This window comes from Sapajus apella, unplaced genomic scaffold (genome assembly GCF_009761245.1).
Source record: "Sapajus apella isolate SASKATOON/1434 unplaced genomic scaffold, GSC_monkey_1.0 scaffold9, whole genome shotgun sequence".
In the NCBI taxonomy this organism is placed as follows: Eukaryota; Metazoa; Chordata; class Mammalia; order Primates; family Cebidae; genus Sapajus; species Sapajus apella.
This window is the reverse complement of record NW_022436949.1, coordinates 41,520,220-41,537,938: the sequence shown is the minus strand read 5'-3', so window position 1 is coordinate 41,537,938 and position 17,719 is coordinate 41,520,220. Positions and strand designations below refer to the sequence as shown.

At 39.5% G+C, this 17,719-nt stretch overlaps 1 protein-coding gene and 2 long non-coding RNA genes across 3 annotated transcripts in view; 1 reads left to right on the top strand and 2 right to left on the bottom strand.

The window, feature by feature from the left end:
• The window catches only part of DNAJC3 (DnaJ heat shock protein family (Hsp40) member C3), a 90,324-nt gene that overhangs the window by 14,096 nt on the left and 58,509 nt on the right, over window positions 1-17,719 (bottom strand). Inside the window, exons 8-9 of the mRNA XM_032277499.1 lie at window positions 8,931-9,036; window positions 8,726-8,846 (exon numbers count right to left, since the gene is read on the bottom strand). Coding sequence (XP_032133390.1) covers window positions 8,726-8,846; window positions 8,931-9,036 — 227 coding nt within the window. The remainder of the gene's footprint in view (window positions 1-8,725; window positions 8,847-8,930; window positions 9,037-17,719) is intronic.
• LOC116551366 lies at window positions 1,868-5,300 on the bottom strand. The gene is made up of 3 exons (XR_004268880.1): window positions 4,598-5,300; window positions 3,828-3,829; window positions 1,868-1,910 (listed from the first exon to the last, which is right to left on the bottom strand). It is a non-coding gene; the product is annotated as an uncharacterized LOC116551366 (long non-coding RNA).
• On the top strand, window positions 6,645-9,725 carry LOC116551365. Its single transcript, XR_004268879.1, has 2 exons — window positions 6,645-6,862; window positions 7,731-9,725. It is a non-coding gene; the product is annotated as an uncharacterized LOC116551365 (long non-coding RNA).

The window sequence follows — 17,719 nt, the reverse complement described above, 5'->3', positions numbered from 1 at the left end:
AACAGAAGGAACTAGTAAGGTCGACTCAGTTCTTCCTCTTCTATAGCAGGTAGACAAGGGAAACTGCCTAAACTTGATAAATCAAGAACTGGAGGAAGACATATTTTAATTCCAATTATAGTGGTAACTAATAATTAGAAACTATTACATTAATACTAGAAGTTATTTAAAAAGTGGTTACAGTTGGGTGCAGAACAGGCACCTGTAGTCGCAGCTGCTTGGGAGGCTGCAGCAGGAGGACTATGTGAGGCCAGGAGTTTAAGACTACAATGCACCATAATCACACCTGTGAATAACCACTGCACTCCAGGAGGGATACTAGAAATATTCAAATAATCTAAATGACAACAGAAAGAGAGGAACAAAAATTCAAAAGCAAAAGGACAAAAAGAAAACAATAGTAAAATGGCAGACCTACATACAACCCTGTCAGCAATCACAATACTGATCAAGTAAACACTCCAAAGGACAAAGATTATAATTATCAGAATTGATAAAAACAGCAAGTTCCAACTATATGATGTCTACAAGAGACACACTTATAAAGGCACAAAGACACTGAAAGTAAATAAATGAAGACAGATACACCATGCAAGCAATAGATCAAGAAGGCAGAGATGATTCTATTAGTATCATATAAAACTTCAAGAAAGAGTACTGCCAGTGATAAAAGGAAGACTGAGTAACAATGAACGTAAAAATTCATCAGGAGAACACTTGACAGTCATAAGTATACAGGCTGCTAATAGCAGAGCTTCAAAACGCATGAAGGAAATATTGACAATATCAAAGAGAGAGACAGGAGAGTTCACAATTTCCACAACAGATAATCAAAGATGTTAACTCTCCCCTCATACCTGATGGAAAAACTAACAGAAATATCACACCTAACAATTGTAGAATACACCTTTTTTTCAAGTGTACATAGAATATTAATCAAGTTAGATACCATGCTGGACCACAAAACAAGCCTAAATAAATTTAAAAGAAGGAAATCACACCTAGTATGTTCTCTGACCACAGTGGAATTAAAATCAAAATAAAGTACCTAGGAAACCATCAATTATTTGAAAATTAGAACACATATACATAATCCATGCCTCACAGAAGTCAGAAGGGAAATTAGAATACACTTCAAGACAAGTTATAATGAAAACAAAATGTGAAAGGTGCAACTTAAGATGCTTATATTTAAAAAAGGAAAGGCCTAAAATCAATGAACATTCAACCTTAAGAAGCTAGCAACAGCACGAAGTACAACCAAAGTAAGTCTAAGGAACTAAAGAGCAGAAATCAATTAAATAATAAAGAAAAACCATAGAAATTATTAACAAATCCCAAAGTTGGTTCCTTAAAAAGACCAAAAAAACTGACCAAACTCTGTCTACAATGATCAACAGAAAAAAAAAGAAAATACAAATTATTAATATTAGAAACAGCAGGAATCATCTTACATACTTTTAGACATTTAGACATTGAAGAATAATATTACGAACCTTGTGCCAAAAAATTCAGCAATGTCAAGAAATGGAAACATTCCTTCAAAGATATAACTTGTAAAAACTAACACAGTTCAAACAGAAAATACTAATAACCTTATTCTGAATAAAGAAACTAAGGCCAGGTGCAGTGACTAACACTCGTAGTCCCAGCACTCTGGGAGGCCAAGGTGGGCAGATCACTTGATCCCAGGAGTTCAAGACTAGCCTGGGCAGCATGGCAAAACACCATCTCTACAAAAAATACAAAAACCAGCCAGGTGTGTTGGCATGCACCTGTAGTCCTAGCCACTTGGGAGGCTGAGATAGGAGGATCGCTTGAGCCTGCGAGGTCAAGGCTGCAGTGAATCATAATTGTGCCACCGCATTCCAGCCTGGGTGACACAGCAATACCTTGTCTCAAAAAAAAAACTAAAACTAAATTTGTCATCAAAAACCATCCTATAAAAAAAAAAACCCAACCTGTGCTATACTTTATCAACAGTTAAGAAATGTCATCAACTATATTCAAAGCACTAGAGCAGGCAGACACAAATAATGGCCTTCGTTCATAAAGTCTGTTTCTATTTAAAATGATGGAAAATCTTAAGTTTTTTTTCCCTCTTAAAGAAGCCTCTTCATTACTTGAGATCATTAGTCATAGGAAATTACAGTCTTGACAATTAACAAAAAGCCAAAATGAAAACGTATCTGACTGACTTCCCCTATCCAAACCTACCCTGTGCCGTAAGTCAAATGTGTTTTGTCACTGTTGGTAGAGGCAAAGGACCCCTCTGCAGCCTTCTAAGTTTCTGTCCCAGCTATGCATCTGCAGTGAACTTCTTGATCTTTGTTCCTTAGCACTTTTTTACTTCCAACTCTAAGTTTTTCATAATTTGGAAATCTGTCTTTTGTCTTTTTCTACTGAATAATATTCCTTGACTATTGTAACTGTTTCCTACTTCCTCACCTACATATTATGCTCATGGGTTCACAGAGTTGGCACCATAGGGAGTACAATCTTTTACCCAACTGATAACGGTCAGCAAATATGCTAATCCCAACCTAGCAGGCAGCTATGTAGTTTTCCTTGTAACCACACACTTTTCAAATGAAATGAGAACTCTGCAGCTGTGGCTAAGGGTTGAATAAAAGTGCAAGTGTGAGTGTGAATAAAAACTGCAAGCATGACTGTAAAGTCAGTTCAGGAAATGTACAGCCAAAGGCTTTCATCAGTCTACATGCCATCTCCCACTCATTGTCTTTGCAAAGGACTGGCCATTTATTCTAACCACCTGCTTCCCACTAATTAGCTGAGCTAAGGTAGATGCACTTATTTCAAGAGTTAAAAGTTTCAGAAGCATCTGCTTTATAGTTTCCGATTACATGTGTCTGTGGTTATTATGATGGTGTATAAAGAATGTCAATATCTAAGCAGCCTCCAACTTATAAAGTCACATTTAGTTATGATCCTAAATACAATCAGCATCTTCCAACAAAGACCAATCTCTTGCCCTTCTCCTCCCCATAAACAGAAGCCAGGAACCCTTGGTTGACAACCTTGAAAAAAAGCATCACCCGTGAGAAATGTGATCTGCTAGAAGGAATGGTCTCCTTCATGCCCAGGAGGCAGGCCTGTTGCCCCAGTACCTCCCTTGTAGGCTGCCTGACCTGATGGCCTAAGTACCTGCTTGAAGTTCCACTACTCAGACTCCTTTAGGTTAAAAATGCTTATCTCATAAGGAATAGAAACCAACCAATGTTTTTAACAAATATCTTAAAGTTGGGGGGCTAAGCCTGCTGATGCACAGAGGTGGTATGATTTTTTTGAGATGGAGTTTCACTTTTGTTGCCCAGGCTGGAAGGCAGTGGGGCAATCTTGGCTCACTGCAACTTCTGCCTCTCAGGTTCAAGTGATTCTCCTGCCTCAGCCTCCCAAGTAGCTGCAATTACAGGTGCACGCCACCATGCCCAGTTAACTTTTGTATTTTTAGTAGAGATGGGGTTTCTACAAGTTGGCCAGGCTGGTCTTGAACTCCTTACCTCAGGTGATCCACCCACCTCGGCTTCCCAAAGTGCTGGGATTACAGGCGTCAGCCACTTTGCCCAGCCAGTATGAATTTTGAACACGGAATACTTCTGCGGGATAGGGTGGGCCTAGGTAGTATGACCAGGTGGAGTCCTAGGATAAGCAAGAAGGCACAAGAATCTGCGAACAGGACAACATCCTAGCGAATCAAAAGATAAACTTTACCTCTTTCACAATTTTGCCCAGGCCAGTCTTCATCCAGAGAAAGCACCCTACTTGGCCCTATTCACAGACTTCTGGACATTACTAGTAACAATAACAGCTGTATCAAATAGGGTTCATGCAGCAGTCGGTCACAGGTTAGCTCAAGAAGCTAGCTAGCTAACCCACACAATACTGTTTGTACAAAAAAGTCAATGCAAGTTCCAAACAACCTGAAAATAAGTGTAGTGGAAACCACTGATTTAGACGTTTCCTAGCAGCACGGTGCTAAGCATTTTCTGAACATCGTCTTACTTAATAGCCGCAACAATTCTAGGAGGTAAGTACTATTCTCATTCCTATTTTATTTTACAGATAAGCGGAGTAAGAAGTAACAAATGACTTGATTGAAACCATATAGCAAAAATAAACGGCATACTCCAAAGAAAACATACAGATGGCAAACAAGCATATGAAAAGATGCTCAACATCACTAATCATTAGGGAAATACATATCGAAACCAAAACCAGTTATCACTTTACACCCATTAAGATGGCTACTATCAAAAAAACAGAAAATCTCAAGTGTTGACCAGCTGAGCACCTGTGATCCCAGCACTTTGGGAGCCTGAGGCAAGTGGATCACTTGAGGTCAGGAGTTTGAGACCAGCCTGACCAACATAGTGAAACCCACTCTACTAAAACTACCAAAAAAATATGCAGGGTTTGGAGGCACACATCTGTAATCCCAGCTACTCAGGAAGCTGAGACGAGAGAATCACCTGAACCCAGGAGGCACAGGTTGCAGTGGGCCAATATCGCACCACTGCACTCCAGCCTGAGTGACAGGGCAAGACTTTGTCTCAAAAAAAAAAAAAAACAAAAAAACTGTGGATGAGGATGTGGAAGAATTAGAATCTTTATGCACTGCTGGTAGAATTGTAAAATGGTGTAACCATGACAGAAACCAGTATGGAGGTTCCTCAAAAAATTAAAAATAGAACTACCATTTGATTTTCCAATCCCACTTCTAGGTATATATACAAGAACTGAAAGCAGTTCCTCAAGGAGATATTTGCATACCCATATCCATAGCAATGCCACTCCAAAAGCCAAAGGGCAAAAACAGCACAAATGTTCATCAGTGGATGAATAAACAAAATGTGGGATATCCATACGATGGAATATTATTCAGCCTTAAAAGAAAAAGAAATCCTGTCACATGCTACAACATGGATGAACCTTGAGGATACTATGCTAACTGAAATAAGCTGAGAACAACAAGACAAATACTATATGATTCCAATTATATGAAGATCTAGAATAGTCAAATACATAGTGACAGAACAGTGTAGAACAGTGATTCCCAGGGGCTGAAGGAGAGGTAAAGGGGAGCTGCTGTTTAATGGGTACAGATACCAGATTTGCAAGATGAAAAAGTTTGGAAGGTCTTGTTCACAGCAATATGAGCATATTTAACTCTACTAAATTATATGCTTAAAAATGGTTAAGATGGTAACTTTTATATTGTATATTTTACCACAATTAAAAATAAAAAATAGAATAACTGGCCAGGCATGGTGGCTCATGCCTGTAATCCCAGCACTTTGGGATGCCAAGTTGGGCAGATCAGAAGGTCAGGAGTTCAAGACCAGCCTGGCCAACATGGTGAAACCCCACCTCTACTAAAAATACAAAAATTAGCTGGGCATGGTAGTGTGTTCCAGTAATCTCAGCTACTCAGAAGGCTGAGGCAGGAGAATTGCTTGAACTGAGACCCGGGAGGCAGAGGTTGCAGTGAGTCAAGATTGTACCATTGCACTCCAGCCTGGGCTACAGAGTGAGACTCCATCTCAAAAAAGGAAAGAAAAAAAGAATAACTGCACAAAGCCAGCCAGACTCAAAGGCGGGACTAATTCTAAATTCCATGCTCTTCACTATGACTTTATTGTAAATAAATAAATAAATAATCTTCATTCATTCAGCAAAGATGAGTGCCAGCACAAGCACCAGGAATGCATCAGTTAATAAAACAGTCACAGGTCTCTGCCCTCACACAATGTAAGTCCTAGCAAATATCACTGATATTTCATAAGGACACCTGAATTATCCCTATGTTCAAAGAAACTTTGCCAATATTTTAGTATTACTTCAATGTCAGTTTGTTCCTCTCAAAAGCTATCAAAACAGAGATATGTAGAGAGCTGAAGCATTTCCCTTGATTTTTCAAGATCTCAGAGGCAACCTCAAATAACAGTCTTACTTTACTTGCATTCCAGTGAGTGAAATACCCTGATATGTTTCCTGGTAATTCTATCGTAAGCCCCACATTAATAAATGTCCATGTTCCATTTTTCACTAACCTAAACCTATTCTTTATTCATTATGTACCTGCCATCGTTTTAAATTGCTTATTTTATAAAGGTAAAACCAGGAAGCAGAGGAATATGGAAAGCATTTTTCTAACTCAAGATTTCAACTAAAGACATACTGTTATTTAGCTTAGTTAAGTAAGATTATTATTAATTTACATCATTTACTAAACCTCTGATTCAAATCCAAACAAGTCAGGTAATACCTGGCAGTTTCAGTTATACAGACTCTTTTCCTTTCTTCTTTCTTTTGCAAATTTAGAGAGCTGGCAACCATTCTCTCTCACTCTTTAATAAATTCCTATTCAAAATAATTTTTTCAAGGAAACAACAGACTTCAAAGACAGATCAATTGGGTGGGGCATGGTGGCTCTCGCCTGTAATCCCAGCACTTGGGGAGGCCAAGGAAGGCAGATTACCTGAGGTCAGGAGTTTGGGACCAGCTTGGCCAACATGATGAAACCACGTCTCTACTAAAAGTACAAAAATAAGTCGGGAGTGGTGGCACAAGCCTGTAATCCCAGCTACTCGGGAGGCTGAGGCAAAAGAATTGCTTGAGCCTGGGAGGTGAAGGTTACAGTGAGCCAAGATCGTGCCACTAAACTACAGCGTGAGCAAGACTCCGTCTCCAAAAAAAATTTAAAAAAATTAAAAACCCAGAAACGAATGAATTATGTTAAATTCGCACTAGGCATCTTTTTCTTCAAAAATTAAGCAATCAAGTTTCCCAAAAAGCAAGTCAGTTTAACATTCAAGTTACAAAAGCATCTTTCAAATTACAGGTATTGATCGACTTACGACCTATGCAACTTACGACCATTCAACTTTACGACCACAATCGCTAGCCACGACTGCTCCGCGTCTGGGCGGAGTTGCCCAGCTGGGCGTAGGACAGTGCGGGACAACAAACATATATGCTATATCATATCATTATTAGTCATTTTCTTGCCTTTCTTACTAAAATGTGAGTGGTTTATATCCCTATATCTTTAACAATATTAGAACATACTAAATTTAAATTATATTTGAACAAGATAACCAGATGACATCTTTTATGATGAATGCTACATATTTGTATCCCATGGAAAGTCACATAAAATTGTGATGATTTACTTTTCTATTTACAATGATAATAAATAAATACCTGGCAACTAGTCCTTTTTAACCCTAAGACTTAACATAGTTCATACTCTTCTGCTTTTCAAAACTCATCATGTGCCATGGTTTTTCACTTCAAACCATAGACCACTGTGGTTCAGTGATCTGTGAATATTCCACAGTTTTACACAAGGCTGTGCCTTTACCACAAGTTAAGGTGGCTTTTTAAAAATGAGATTTGACAAGAATGCTTTCATAATAAGCATTCAGGTCAACCTTTACTACTGGTAATGCAGTGTTTTACTTAAACCTGACGAATATAAAAATAAGAAGCAAAATGGTGTAGAGATGATACAAATGGCATCAAATGAACAAAGAAAATTATGATATATAACAATAATGAAAGAAAATTATGATAAAATATGACTTAAGGATTTTTATAATATCATTTCACAGTACTGTACATATAGCCTACTCAACTTACGACCAAATTGTGTTACGACTGGTCTGTCAGAACCAATCGTGGTCGTAAGTCGAGCACTAGCTGTATAGTTAGCATTCTACAAGATTTAGCCCTTTTTTTTTTAAACAGCTAAGCTCTTTATATTCTTTTGTAGCTTCTCTAATTACACACTCAGAGCTAGGGTTTACATACAGATGACAAAAGTACCTTTGATAAAGAGTTCCAAAAACTAACTGGAATGCAAAATCCTAGAGTAAAACCATCTCACCAAGTAGGCACAGTAGCTCAAAAGAGAAGAGAACAAGTCTGCTAAAGCCATCTTCTATGTGGACTACATGCCTTATTGAAGCATGCTTATGAATATTAAAACATCATTTTGACTGCATTCATTCCAAACCTCTTCAGAGACCTCAAGGTCTTACTGCCCCACAAGATGTCCCACAAATAGTAGTGACCAGGTTGTCATCATTCCCTGGAAACTGCTTATGAGTAAGATTCTTTTCTAATTGAGGAAGGCAGGGAAAAAGAAATTGACCAGTTGTACCCTAAAAAGAGTATCACAAACCAAATGTTATCATTCAAACTCTTCATTTAACTGTAAGAGAAAATTACTGTTTTTGATTTAAAATGCTTTACCTAAATTTGAAACAAAATATTTGCACTAAGGGTTTATAAGGCTCATTTGTTTTTTTAAAAACTGTCTCATTTAAATGTTCATAACTCAGTGACACATGAAAAAAGGTACAAAACTATATATATATATATATATATATATATGGATTCTATTTTTCAAAAATGGTATATTACTGTATATGCCTTAGTTATCTCCCAAAAACACGACACTGCTTTTATTCAAGGTCCTCACAACATCTAGCAGGAATTTCTGGTTACTTCGTTTGGCTTAAACAAAATAGGGTAGCAGCTATCCTATGTTACTAAACAGCTTGGAGTCACAGAGGACCATTTTATATTAGGGACATACAACATATATGTATGCTTTCTGTATATATGTTTTATACACACCAAGTATATATAGAGAGAATATGTATATGTGCCTAAAATAAAACACAGATGAAGGATTTACCTTCATCGTACATTTCCTCTATCAAATAGGCCTCTGCACGATCTTTCAGGGCATTCACATTGTCGGGTTCCATCTGTAAAACTTCAGAACATACCCTAATAGCTTCAACAGGCTTCTCGTCCTAAAACGAAATGTGAGAAAAGGATTTATGGTTGGTATTCCATACGTGGAGTTTTCACATTTCTGGAAACAAGTCAACTGTTACCTTAGAAAAGCAGTGGCAAATCCTCTCCTTTGAACGAACTGTATATTCAGCAATGCTTGGCTCTGTTTTCATGACAGATTCATATTTACTGGTAGCATCTGTGTATCTAAGAAATGAACAAATTATGATAAGATACAATGTCATTTGATTTCCAGAGCTGCAGAAAGGCCCCTCCCCTCTTCACCATGTGTTGCTTAGTCAATCCAATTGGATGAGTCCCTGGCTTCAGATTTGGCTTTTCCCTTATTAATCTAGAGTTGCATAGAGGGTACACTCCATAGTTAAAAGAGTTAGGAGATAAAACATCTGACCACAGAAGATGCAGGTGGACAGAACAAAGCATACCTGTGAGTACCAGTCAAACCACAAGAATTTCCTTACAGAAACAAACTTGGAATTCCGAAACTGAGTAAAACACCCTGTTGAGTCTAACTTACACTGATCACATTGAACAATACAGAGATCAAGTTTTATTTCTTGGTCAGTACACACTTCCATGAAAATAATGGAGCCCATTACATGCCATTTCATATAATTAATTAATGTAAGTATTCACAACAAGGTACAATGTAGTTCATACAGAAGGTACCTGATTAAATTCCCAACTGTACAAGCTTTCTAAGAATAAAAGCCATTTCAGCATTTTCTTTAATCCAGCAAAAAGTACTAATCCTGTTATATACTATGTTACTTTCCTCAACAATACTAAAATAAAAAATATATTTCTATGCTATGGTGGCTCATTATTCCCAAAATACTACAATCTTCATATGTAAATATGCCAATGTATTAAAACACAGGCTTAACTAAAACATATAAAACAAAAGCCAGCTTTTCCATCATCCTCAGCAAACTAACGCAGGAACAGAAAACCAAACCCCGCATATTCTCACTCATAAGTGGGACCTGAACAGTGAGAACACATGAACACAGGGAGGTGAACATCACACACCAGGGCTTGTGCACTGCAGGCAGCAAGGGGAGGGAGAGCATCAGGACAAATAGCTAATACATGCAGGGCTTAATACCTAGGTTACGGGTTGATAGGTGCAGCAAACCACCATGGCCCATGTTTACCTATGTAACAAACCTCCACATTCTCCACCTGCATCCTAAAACTTAAAAAAAAGAAAAAAAAAGCCAGCTTCTGGGAAAGTGGAATAGATGTATTTTTCCCAATGCCTCCAGCTAAGCACAACTAAAAACCTGAAAAATTATATATAAATATATTTTAAAACAGAAAGCTTTCAAAGGAGGAGAGAAGACAGACTAGCCAGTGACTCAGGACCTGAGGAAAAACATGGTCAGACGTTCCCTGGGTTCCTTTTTGTTTCATATATCCCAGACTTGGAGCTGAAAATTCCAGCAATGCAGAAATGGCAACAGGTACAGAACAACAATAACAAAAACCTGCAGAAGTCTGCTCTCTCTAGCCAGAGGACCTGAAAAGGGCAGGCTTGCAAACAGAAAACTTTTTAACAATAACAGCTCAACTCCAGCCAAATACTATACAGAAAATTTCACCCCCGCCTCAACCCACACCCCTCTTCACTACGAGTATACAGCCTAGATTTTCTCCCTGGTGAGGCTGTAACAAGCTTCCCTCTACACCTCTACCACAGTAGTGTCAGGAAAGGCCAACTAGGGAGACAGAACTTTCATCCATGGCTGGTAATGAGTCCCCACCCCACAACCCCAGTGGTGTCAGTGGAGACTGTGAGGAGCCAAAACTCTCCCCTGTGCAAGAAGCTCCCTGACCCTTAGGTATCCACAAAGTCCGAGTAGAGAACTTCTACTTCCACACAGCTCTAACAAGGTGGCGTCCACCACCCCTCTCCCTGCTTTGCTGGAACAGTGTCAAAAGCCAGCCAAAAGAAGTCTAAATACAAAACAGACATAACAAAATGAAGATCCCAGGTTTCAATTAAAAACCACTCATCCAACCAAGGACTAGGAAGAACTCAAACTGAATGAAAACACAATCAATACATGCCAACAAGAGGACAGAGATATTAGAATCATCTGACAAAGATTTTAAAGCAGCCATTTTTAAAAAGCATCAATTATAAACATGCTTGAAGCAAATGAAAAAAATGCCTAAGCAAAGTAGTAGAAAATAGCAAAGAAATAAAAAATTTAAAAAAAACCAAGTGGAGGTTTTGAACTAAAAAGTACAAAAAACAAAATAAAAAGCCTTATTGAATGCAGAATGAAGGGGAAAGAGAAAAGAATCAGTCAATTGGAGTGACAGAAATTACCTGACTTACCAGCATGGACAATACAGTGAAACGCTGTCTCTATAAAAAACTTGTTTTGAGACCGGGCGCGTTCGCTCATGCCTGCAATCCCAGCAGTTTGGGAGGCTGAGGCAGGCAGATCATAAGGTCAGGAGTTCAAGACCAGCCTGGCCAACATGGTTAAAACCTCAACTCTACTAAAAAAAAAAAAAAAAACTACAAAAATTAGCTGGGCATGGTGGCACGTGCCTGTAATCCCAGCTACTCTGGAGGCTAAGGCAGGAGAATTGCTTGAACCAGGACCCTGGAGGCAGAGATTGCAGTGAGCTGAGATTGCATCACTGCTGCACTCCAGCCTGGGTTACAGAGTAAGACACTGTCTCAAAAAAAAAAAAAAAAAAAATTTGGTAGGACGGGCGTGGTGGCTCACAACTGTAATCCCAGCACTTTGGGAGGCTGAGGTGGGCAGATCACCTGAGGTCAGGAGTTTGAGACTGGCCAACAATATGAAACCCCGTTTCTACCAAAAAAAAAAAAAATTATCTGGTCATGGTGGCGGACCCCTGTAATCCCAGCTACTCAGGAGGCTGAGGCAAGGAGAATCCCTTGAACCTGGGAGGCAGAGGTTGCTGTGAGCTGAGATCATGCCACTACACTCTAGCCTAGGCAACAAGAGCAAGACTCTGGCTCAAAAAAAAAAATTGTTTTATGGAACAACAAAATGAAGGGGACAGAGAAGGACCCTGTCTCACGAAAAAAAATTTTGTAATTAGCCAGGTGTAGTGGCATGTGCCTATGGTCCTAGCTACTAGGGAGATTGAGGCAGGAGAACTGCTTGAGTCCAGGAGTTTAAGGTACAGTGAAAAGAAATCACCAAACTCAACAATAAAGAGAAAACAGACTTCTAAAAAATGAAGAGCCTTAAAGACCTATGAGGCTATAACAAAAGACCTAAGAATTATGACATCATAGTCTAAGAAAGAGAACTGACAAAGTACTTAAAGAATGGCTGAAAAGTTCCCAAATTTGGGGGCAGATATAAATCTACATATTCAAAAAGCAAAATGAACTCCGAATAGGATGAACATAAAGAAATCCATGCCAAGACACATCATAAACTTCTGAACACTAAAGACTCAAAGAAAAAATCTTGAAAAACAGGAAAATGACACCTTATCTTTAGAGGGAAAAGCATTCAGGATAACAAAGGATTTCTCATCAGGAATCATGGAAGCCAGAAAGTAGTGGTGCAGAATTTTTCAAGTGCTAAAAAAAAATAAATGTTAACCCAGAATCCTACACCCAGAAAAAAATCTCCTCCAGGACTCAATGTGAAATCAACACATTCTCGGACAAAGAAAGCTAGAGAAGACCTAACCTAAGGAAGTTCTCTAAACAGAAAGGAAAGGATAAACAATAGAACCTTGGAACATTAAAAAGGAAGAAAACATGGTAAACAAAAATATGGGCACATATGTGGTTCAGGAAATATTTAAGACAATTATATTGTAAACAGAAGGTAAAGGAGATGTAAAAGGACGGCTCTTTTACTCCACTGCTAAAATGACACCGGTAGACTCTCATAAGTGGTGTTATACTACAGCAAATACTAAGAAAGCTATACAAAGAGATATGTGCAGAAACTCTACAGATGAGTAAAAATTGAATTCTAAAAATATGTTAAAGTAACCAATAGAAAGAAAAAGAAAACAGAAAAACAAAGAACAGAATGTAATAAAATGGAGGATTTAAACCCTAACATAAAATTACATTAACGGTAAATGGTTTAAATATATAAATGAAAAGATTAGCAGAGGGCATTAAAAAAAATAACCCAACTATAGGCTATCTACAAAAAACTCACATAGAATATAAGCAAGTTGAAAGTAAAAGGATGGAAAATAATACACCATGCAAATATTACAGGAAAGCAAGACAAGCTATAATATCACATAAAACAGCAAAGAAATTTACCAGAGAGGGACAATATAGAATGATAGAAGGGTCAGTCTACCAGTCTACCACGTAACAATCCAAAATGTGTATATGTCAAATGACAGAGCTGTTAAGAGGATGAAATGATAAGCCCACAGGAGTAGGAGAAAGTATTTGCAAACCACATATCTGACAAAGGACTAATATCTAGAAAATCTACAAAACTCTCAAAACTCAAGAGTAAAAAACCAAACCATTCAATTAAAACATGGGCAAGAGGGAAGATCCAAGATGGCCATTTAAGAACAGCTCAGAGTTGCAGCTCCCAGGGAAAGCACAGAGGGTGAGTGGACGCTGCATTTTTATAGCCCACGGATCAGGAGATTCACAAGCAGAGGAGCCCCACGGGTCGCCAGCTTGGCTGTTGTGGCCGGCGCAGTTCTTTTGGTCAGCGCGGCTGCTTTGCCCCGGGCAGCTGCTTTGTTGGCCCCCTGGCCGGCAGTTCTCCATACAAAATACACTGCTCCAGGTGCCCTTTTGGCTGGCAATTGGAGACCCAGGAAGCCGCCCATTCATCTGATTAAAGAGGGGGCTGAACAGGGAGCCAGGCCAGGAGACTCCTGGGCAAAAAAGTGCCACGAATCTCAGCGCCGCTGTTTAAGCCGACGCAGAGAGTCACTGCACGGGAAATCACACAGATCCCGGGGCGCCCTTTTAACAGGCGACAGGGATAGAGTCAACTCTTCAACTAAAAAAGAAAAAAAAAAGCCTCCGAGGCAGGGAGCCAGGTGATCAGGCTCGGTCCCACCCCCACAAAATAACAGCAATCAGAAACTCTCTGGATAGAGAGTTTCGCAGCAAGCGCAGCTGAACCCGGGACAGTCCAGCTCTGTGGGGGAGGGGCATCTGCCATTATCTAGGCACTCCAACACTACGGAGGTAGTCAGCCAATGCTGAGGCAGCCTGTCATTGCCAAGGCAAACCGCCACTGCTGAGGCTACCTGCCGTTGCCAAGACAACCTGCCATTACAGAGAGAGTCCGCCAATACAGAGGCGGGCCACCATTGCTGAGGCAGTTCTAACTACTCGCATATAAACAAGACTGCAGGGAAGTTCACGTGGCAGCTAGGCGGAGCCCATGGCAGCTCAGCAAAGCCTCTGCAGGCAGACAGTGAACAGGCTACCTCCTGCTGGGCAGGGCAGCCCTGAAAAAAAAAGGCAGCAGCACAACAGAAACTCATAAATAAAGCCCTAACTCCCTGGAACAGAGCACCTGGGAACAAAAAGCGGTTTATGAGTTCTGTTGCAGCAGGCCTAAACGTACCCGCCCAGCAGCTCTGAATGAACAATGGAGCTCACAGCTCAGCACTTCAGCCCCTATAAAGGACAGACTGTCTCCTCAAGCAGCTCCCTGGCTGCTGAATATCCAAAGAGTCACCTCATAAAGCAGAGATCAGACTGATATTTGGCAGGTATGTTCGGGGACAAAGATAGCAGAAGAAGAAACTGGTAGCAACGCTTACTGTTCTGCAGCCACTGCAGGTGATCCCCAGGCAAGCAGGGCCTGAAGGGGACCTCAGCAGTCCTATAGCAGAGGAACCTGAATGTTAGAAGGAAAACTAAGAAACAGAAAGAAATAACTTCATCATCAACAAACTAGACGTTCACTCAGAGAGCCAATCTGAAAGTCAGCAACTACAAAGACGACAGGTATATAAATCCATAAAGATGGAAAGAAACCAGTGCAAAAAGGATGAAAACACCCGAAACCAGAACACCTCTCCTTCTACAAGGGATCACAACTCCTCACCCGCAAGGGAACAAGGTTGGATGGAGAACGAGTGTGATGAAATGACAGAATCAGACTTCAGAAGGTGGGTAGTAAGAAACTTCTGTGAACTAAAAGAACATGTTCTAACCCAATGCAAATAAACTAAGAACACTGAAAAAAGATCTGACGAAATGCTAACGAGAAAGGACAACTTAGAAAGAAATATGAGTGAATTGATGGAGCTGAAAAACACAACTCGAGAACTTCATGAAGCGTGCACAAGTTTCAACAGCCAAATTGACCAAGCAGAAGAAAGGATATCAGAGGTCAAAGATCAACTCAATGAAATAAAACGAGAAGGCATGATTAGAGAAAAAAGGGTAAAATCAAATGAACAAAGTCTCCAAGAAATGAGGGACTATGTGAAAAGACCTATCTATGTTTGATAGGTGTACCTGAATGTGATGAAGAGAATCAATCCAATCTGGAAAATACTCTTCAGGATATTATCCAGGGAAACTTCCCCAACCTAGCAAGGCAGGCCAATATTCAAGTCCAGGAAATACAGAGAACACCACAAAGATATTCCTCAAGAAGAGCAACCCCAAGGCACATAATCATCAGACTCACCAGGGTTGAAATGAAGGAGAAAATGCTAAGGGCAGCCAGAGAGAAAGATCAAGTTACCCACAAAGGGAAGCCCATCAGACTCACAGCGGATATCTCAGCAGAAAACCTACAAGCCAGAAGAGAGTGGGAGCCAATATTCGACATCCTTAAAGAAAAGAACTTTCAACCCAGAATCTCATATCTAGCCAAACTAAGCTTCATAAGTAAAGGAAAAATAAAATCCTTTGCGAACAAACAAGTACTCAGAGATTTCGTCACCACCAGGCCTGCTTTACAAGAGCTCCTGAAAGAGGCTCTACACATAGAAAGAACAACCAGTACCAACCATTCCAAAAACATGTCAAATGGTAAAGAGAATCAACACAATGAAGAATCTGCATCAAATAATGGGCAAAACAGCCAGCTAGCACCAAAATGGCAGTATCAAATTCACACATAACAATATTAACCATGGATGTAAATGGACTAAATGCCCCAATCAAAAGACACAGACTGGAAAATTGGATAAAAAGCCAAAACCCAACAGTGTGCTGTATTCAGGAAACCCATCTCACATGCAAGGATACACAAAGGCTCAAAATAAAGGGATGGAGGAAGATTTACCAAGCAAATGGAGAGCAAAAAAAGGCAGGAGTTGCAATTCTCATCTCTCATAAAATAGACTTTATAGCAACAAAGATCAAAAGAGACAAAGAAGGACATTACATAATGGTAAAAGGATCAATGCAACGAGAAGAGCTAATGATCCTAAATATATATGCACCCAATGCAGGAGCACCCAGATACATAAGGCAAGTTCTTAATGATTTACAAAGAGACTTAGACTCCCACACAATTATAGTGGGAGACTTTAACACCCCATTGTCTATATTAGACAGATCAACCAGACAGAAAATTAACAAGGATATCCAGGACTTGAACTCAGACCTTGACCAAGCAAACCTAATAGACAGTTACAGAACTCTCCACCCCAAATCCACAGAATATACATTCTTCTCAGCACCACATCACATCACACCTACTCTAAAACTGATCACATAATTGGGAGTAAATCACTCCTCAGCAAATGCAAAAGAACGGAAATCATAACAAACAGTCTCTCAGACCACAGTGCAATCAAGTTAGAACTCAGAATTCAAAAACTAATTCAGAACCGCACAGCTCCATGGAAACTGAACTACTTGCTCTTGAATGTTTACTGGATAAACAATAAAATGAAGGCAGAAATAAAGATGTTCTTCAAAACCAGCGAGAATGAAGACACAACATACCAGAATCTCTGGGACACATTTAAAGCAGTCTCTAGAGGAAAATATATAGCAATAAGTGCCCACATGAGAAGAAAGGCGAGATCTAAAATTGACACCCTATCATCAATAAAGAGCTAGAGGGGCAAGATCAAAAAAACTCAAAACCTAGCAGAAGAGAAGAAATAGCTAAGATCAGAGCAGAACTGAAGGGGATAGAGACAAAAAAACATTCAAAAAACTCCATAAATCCAGGAGCTGGTTTTTTGAAAAAATCAACAAAATAGACAGATCACTAGCCAGATCAATAAAAAAGAAAAGAGAGAATAACCAAATTGATGCAATAAAAAACGATAAAGAGGATATCACAACAGATTCCACAGAAATTCAAACCATCTTCAGAGATTATTACAAACAACTCTATGCACATAAACTAGTAAACCTGGAAGAAATGGATAAATTCCTAGACACTTGCCTCCTCCCAAGTCTAAACCAGGAAGAAGCCGAAACCCTGAACAGACCCATAACAAGGTCTGAAGTTGAGGCAGCAATTAAGAGCCTACCACCCAAAAAAAAGCCCAGGTCCACACGGGTTCACAGCCGAATTGTACCAGGCATACAAAGAGGAGCTAGTACCATTCCTTCTGAAACTATTCCAAACAATCCAAAAAGAGGGAATCCTTCCCAAATCATTTTATGAGACCAACATCCTGATACCAAAACCTGGCAGAGACTCAACAAGAAAAGAAAACTTCAGGCCAATATCCATGATGAACATAGACGCAAAATCTTAAATAAAATACTGGCAAGCCGACTGCAACAGCACATCAAAAAGCTTATCCACCATGATCATGTAGGCTTCATCCCGGGGATGCAAGGCTGGTTCAACATACGTAAGTCTATAAACATAATTCACCACATAAACAGAACCAAAGACAAAAACCACATGATTATCTCAATTGATGCAGA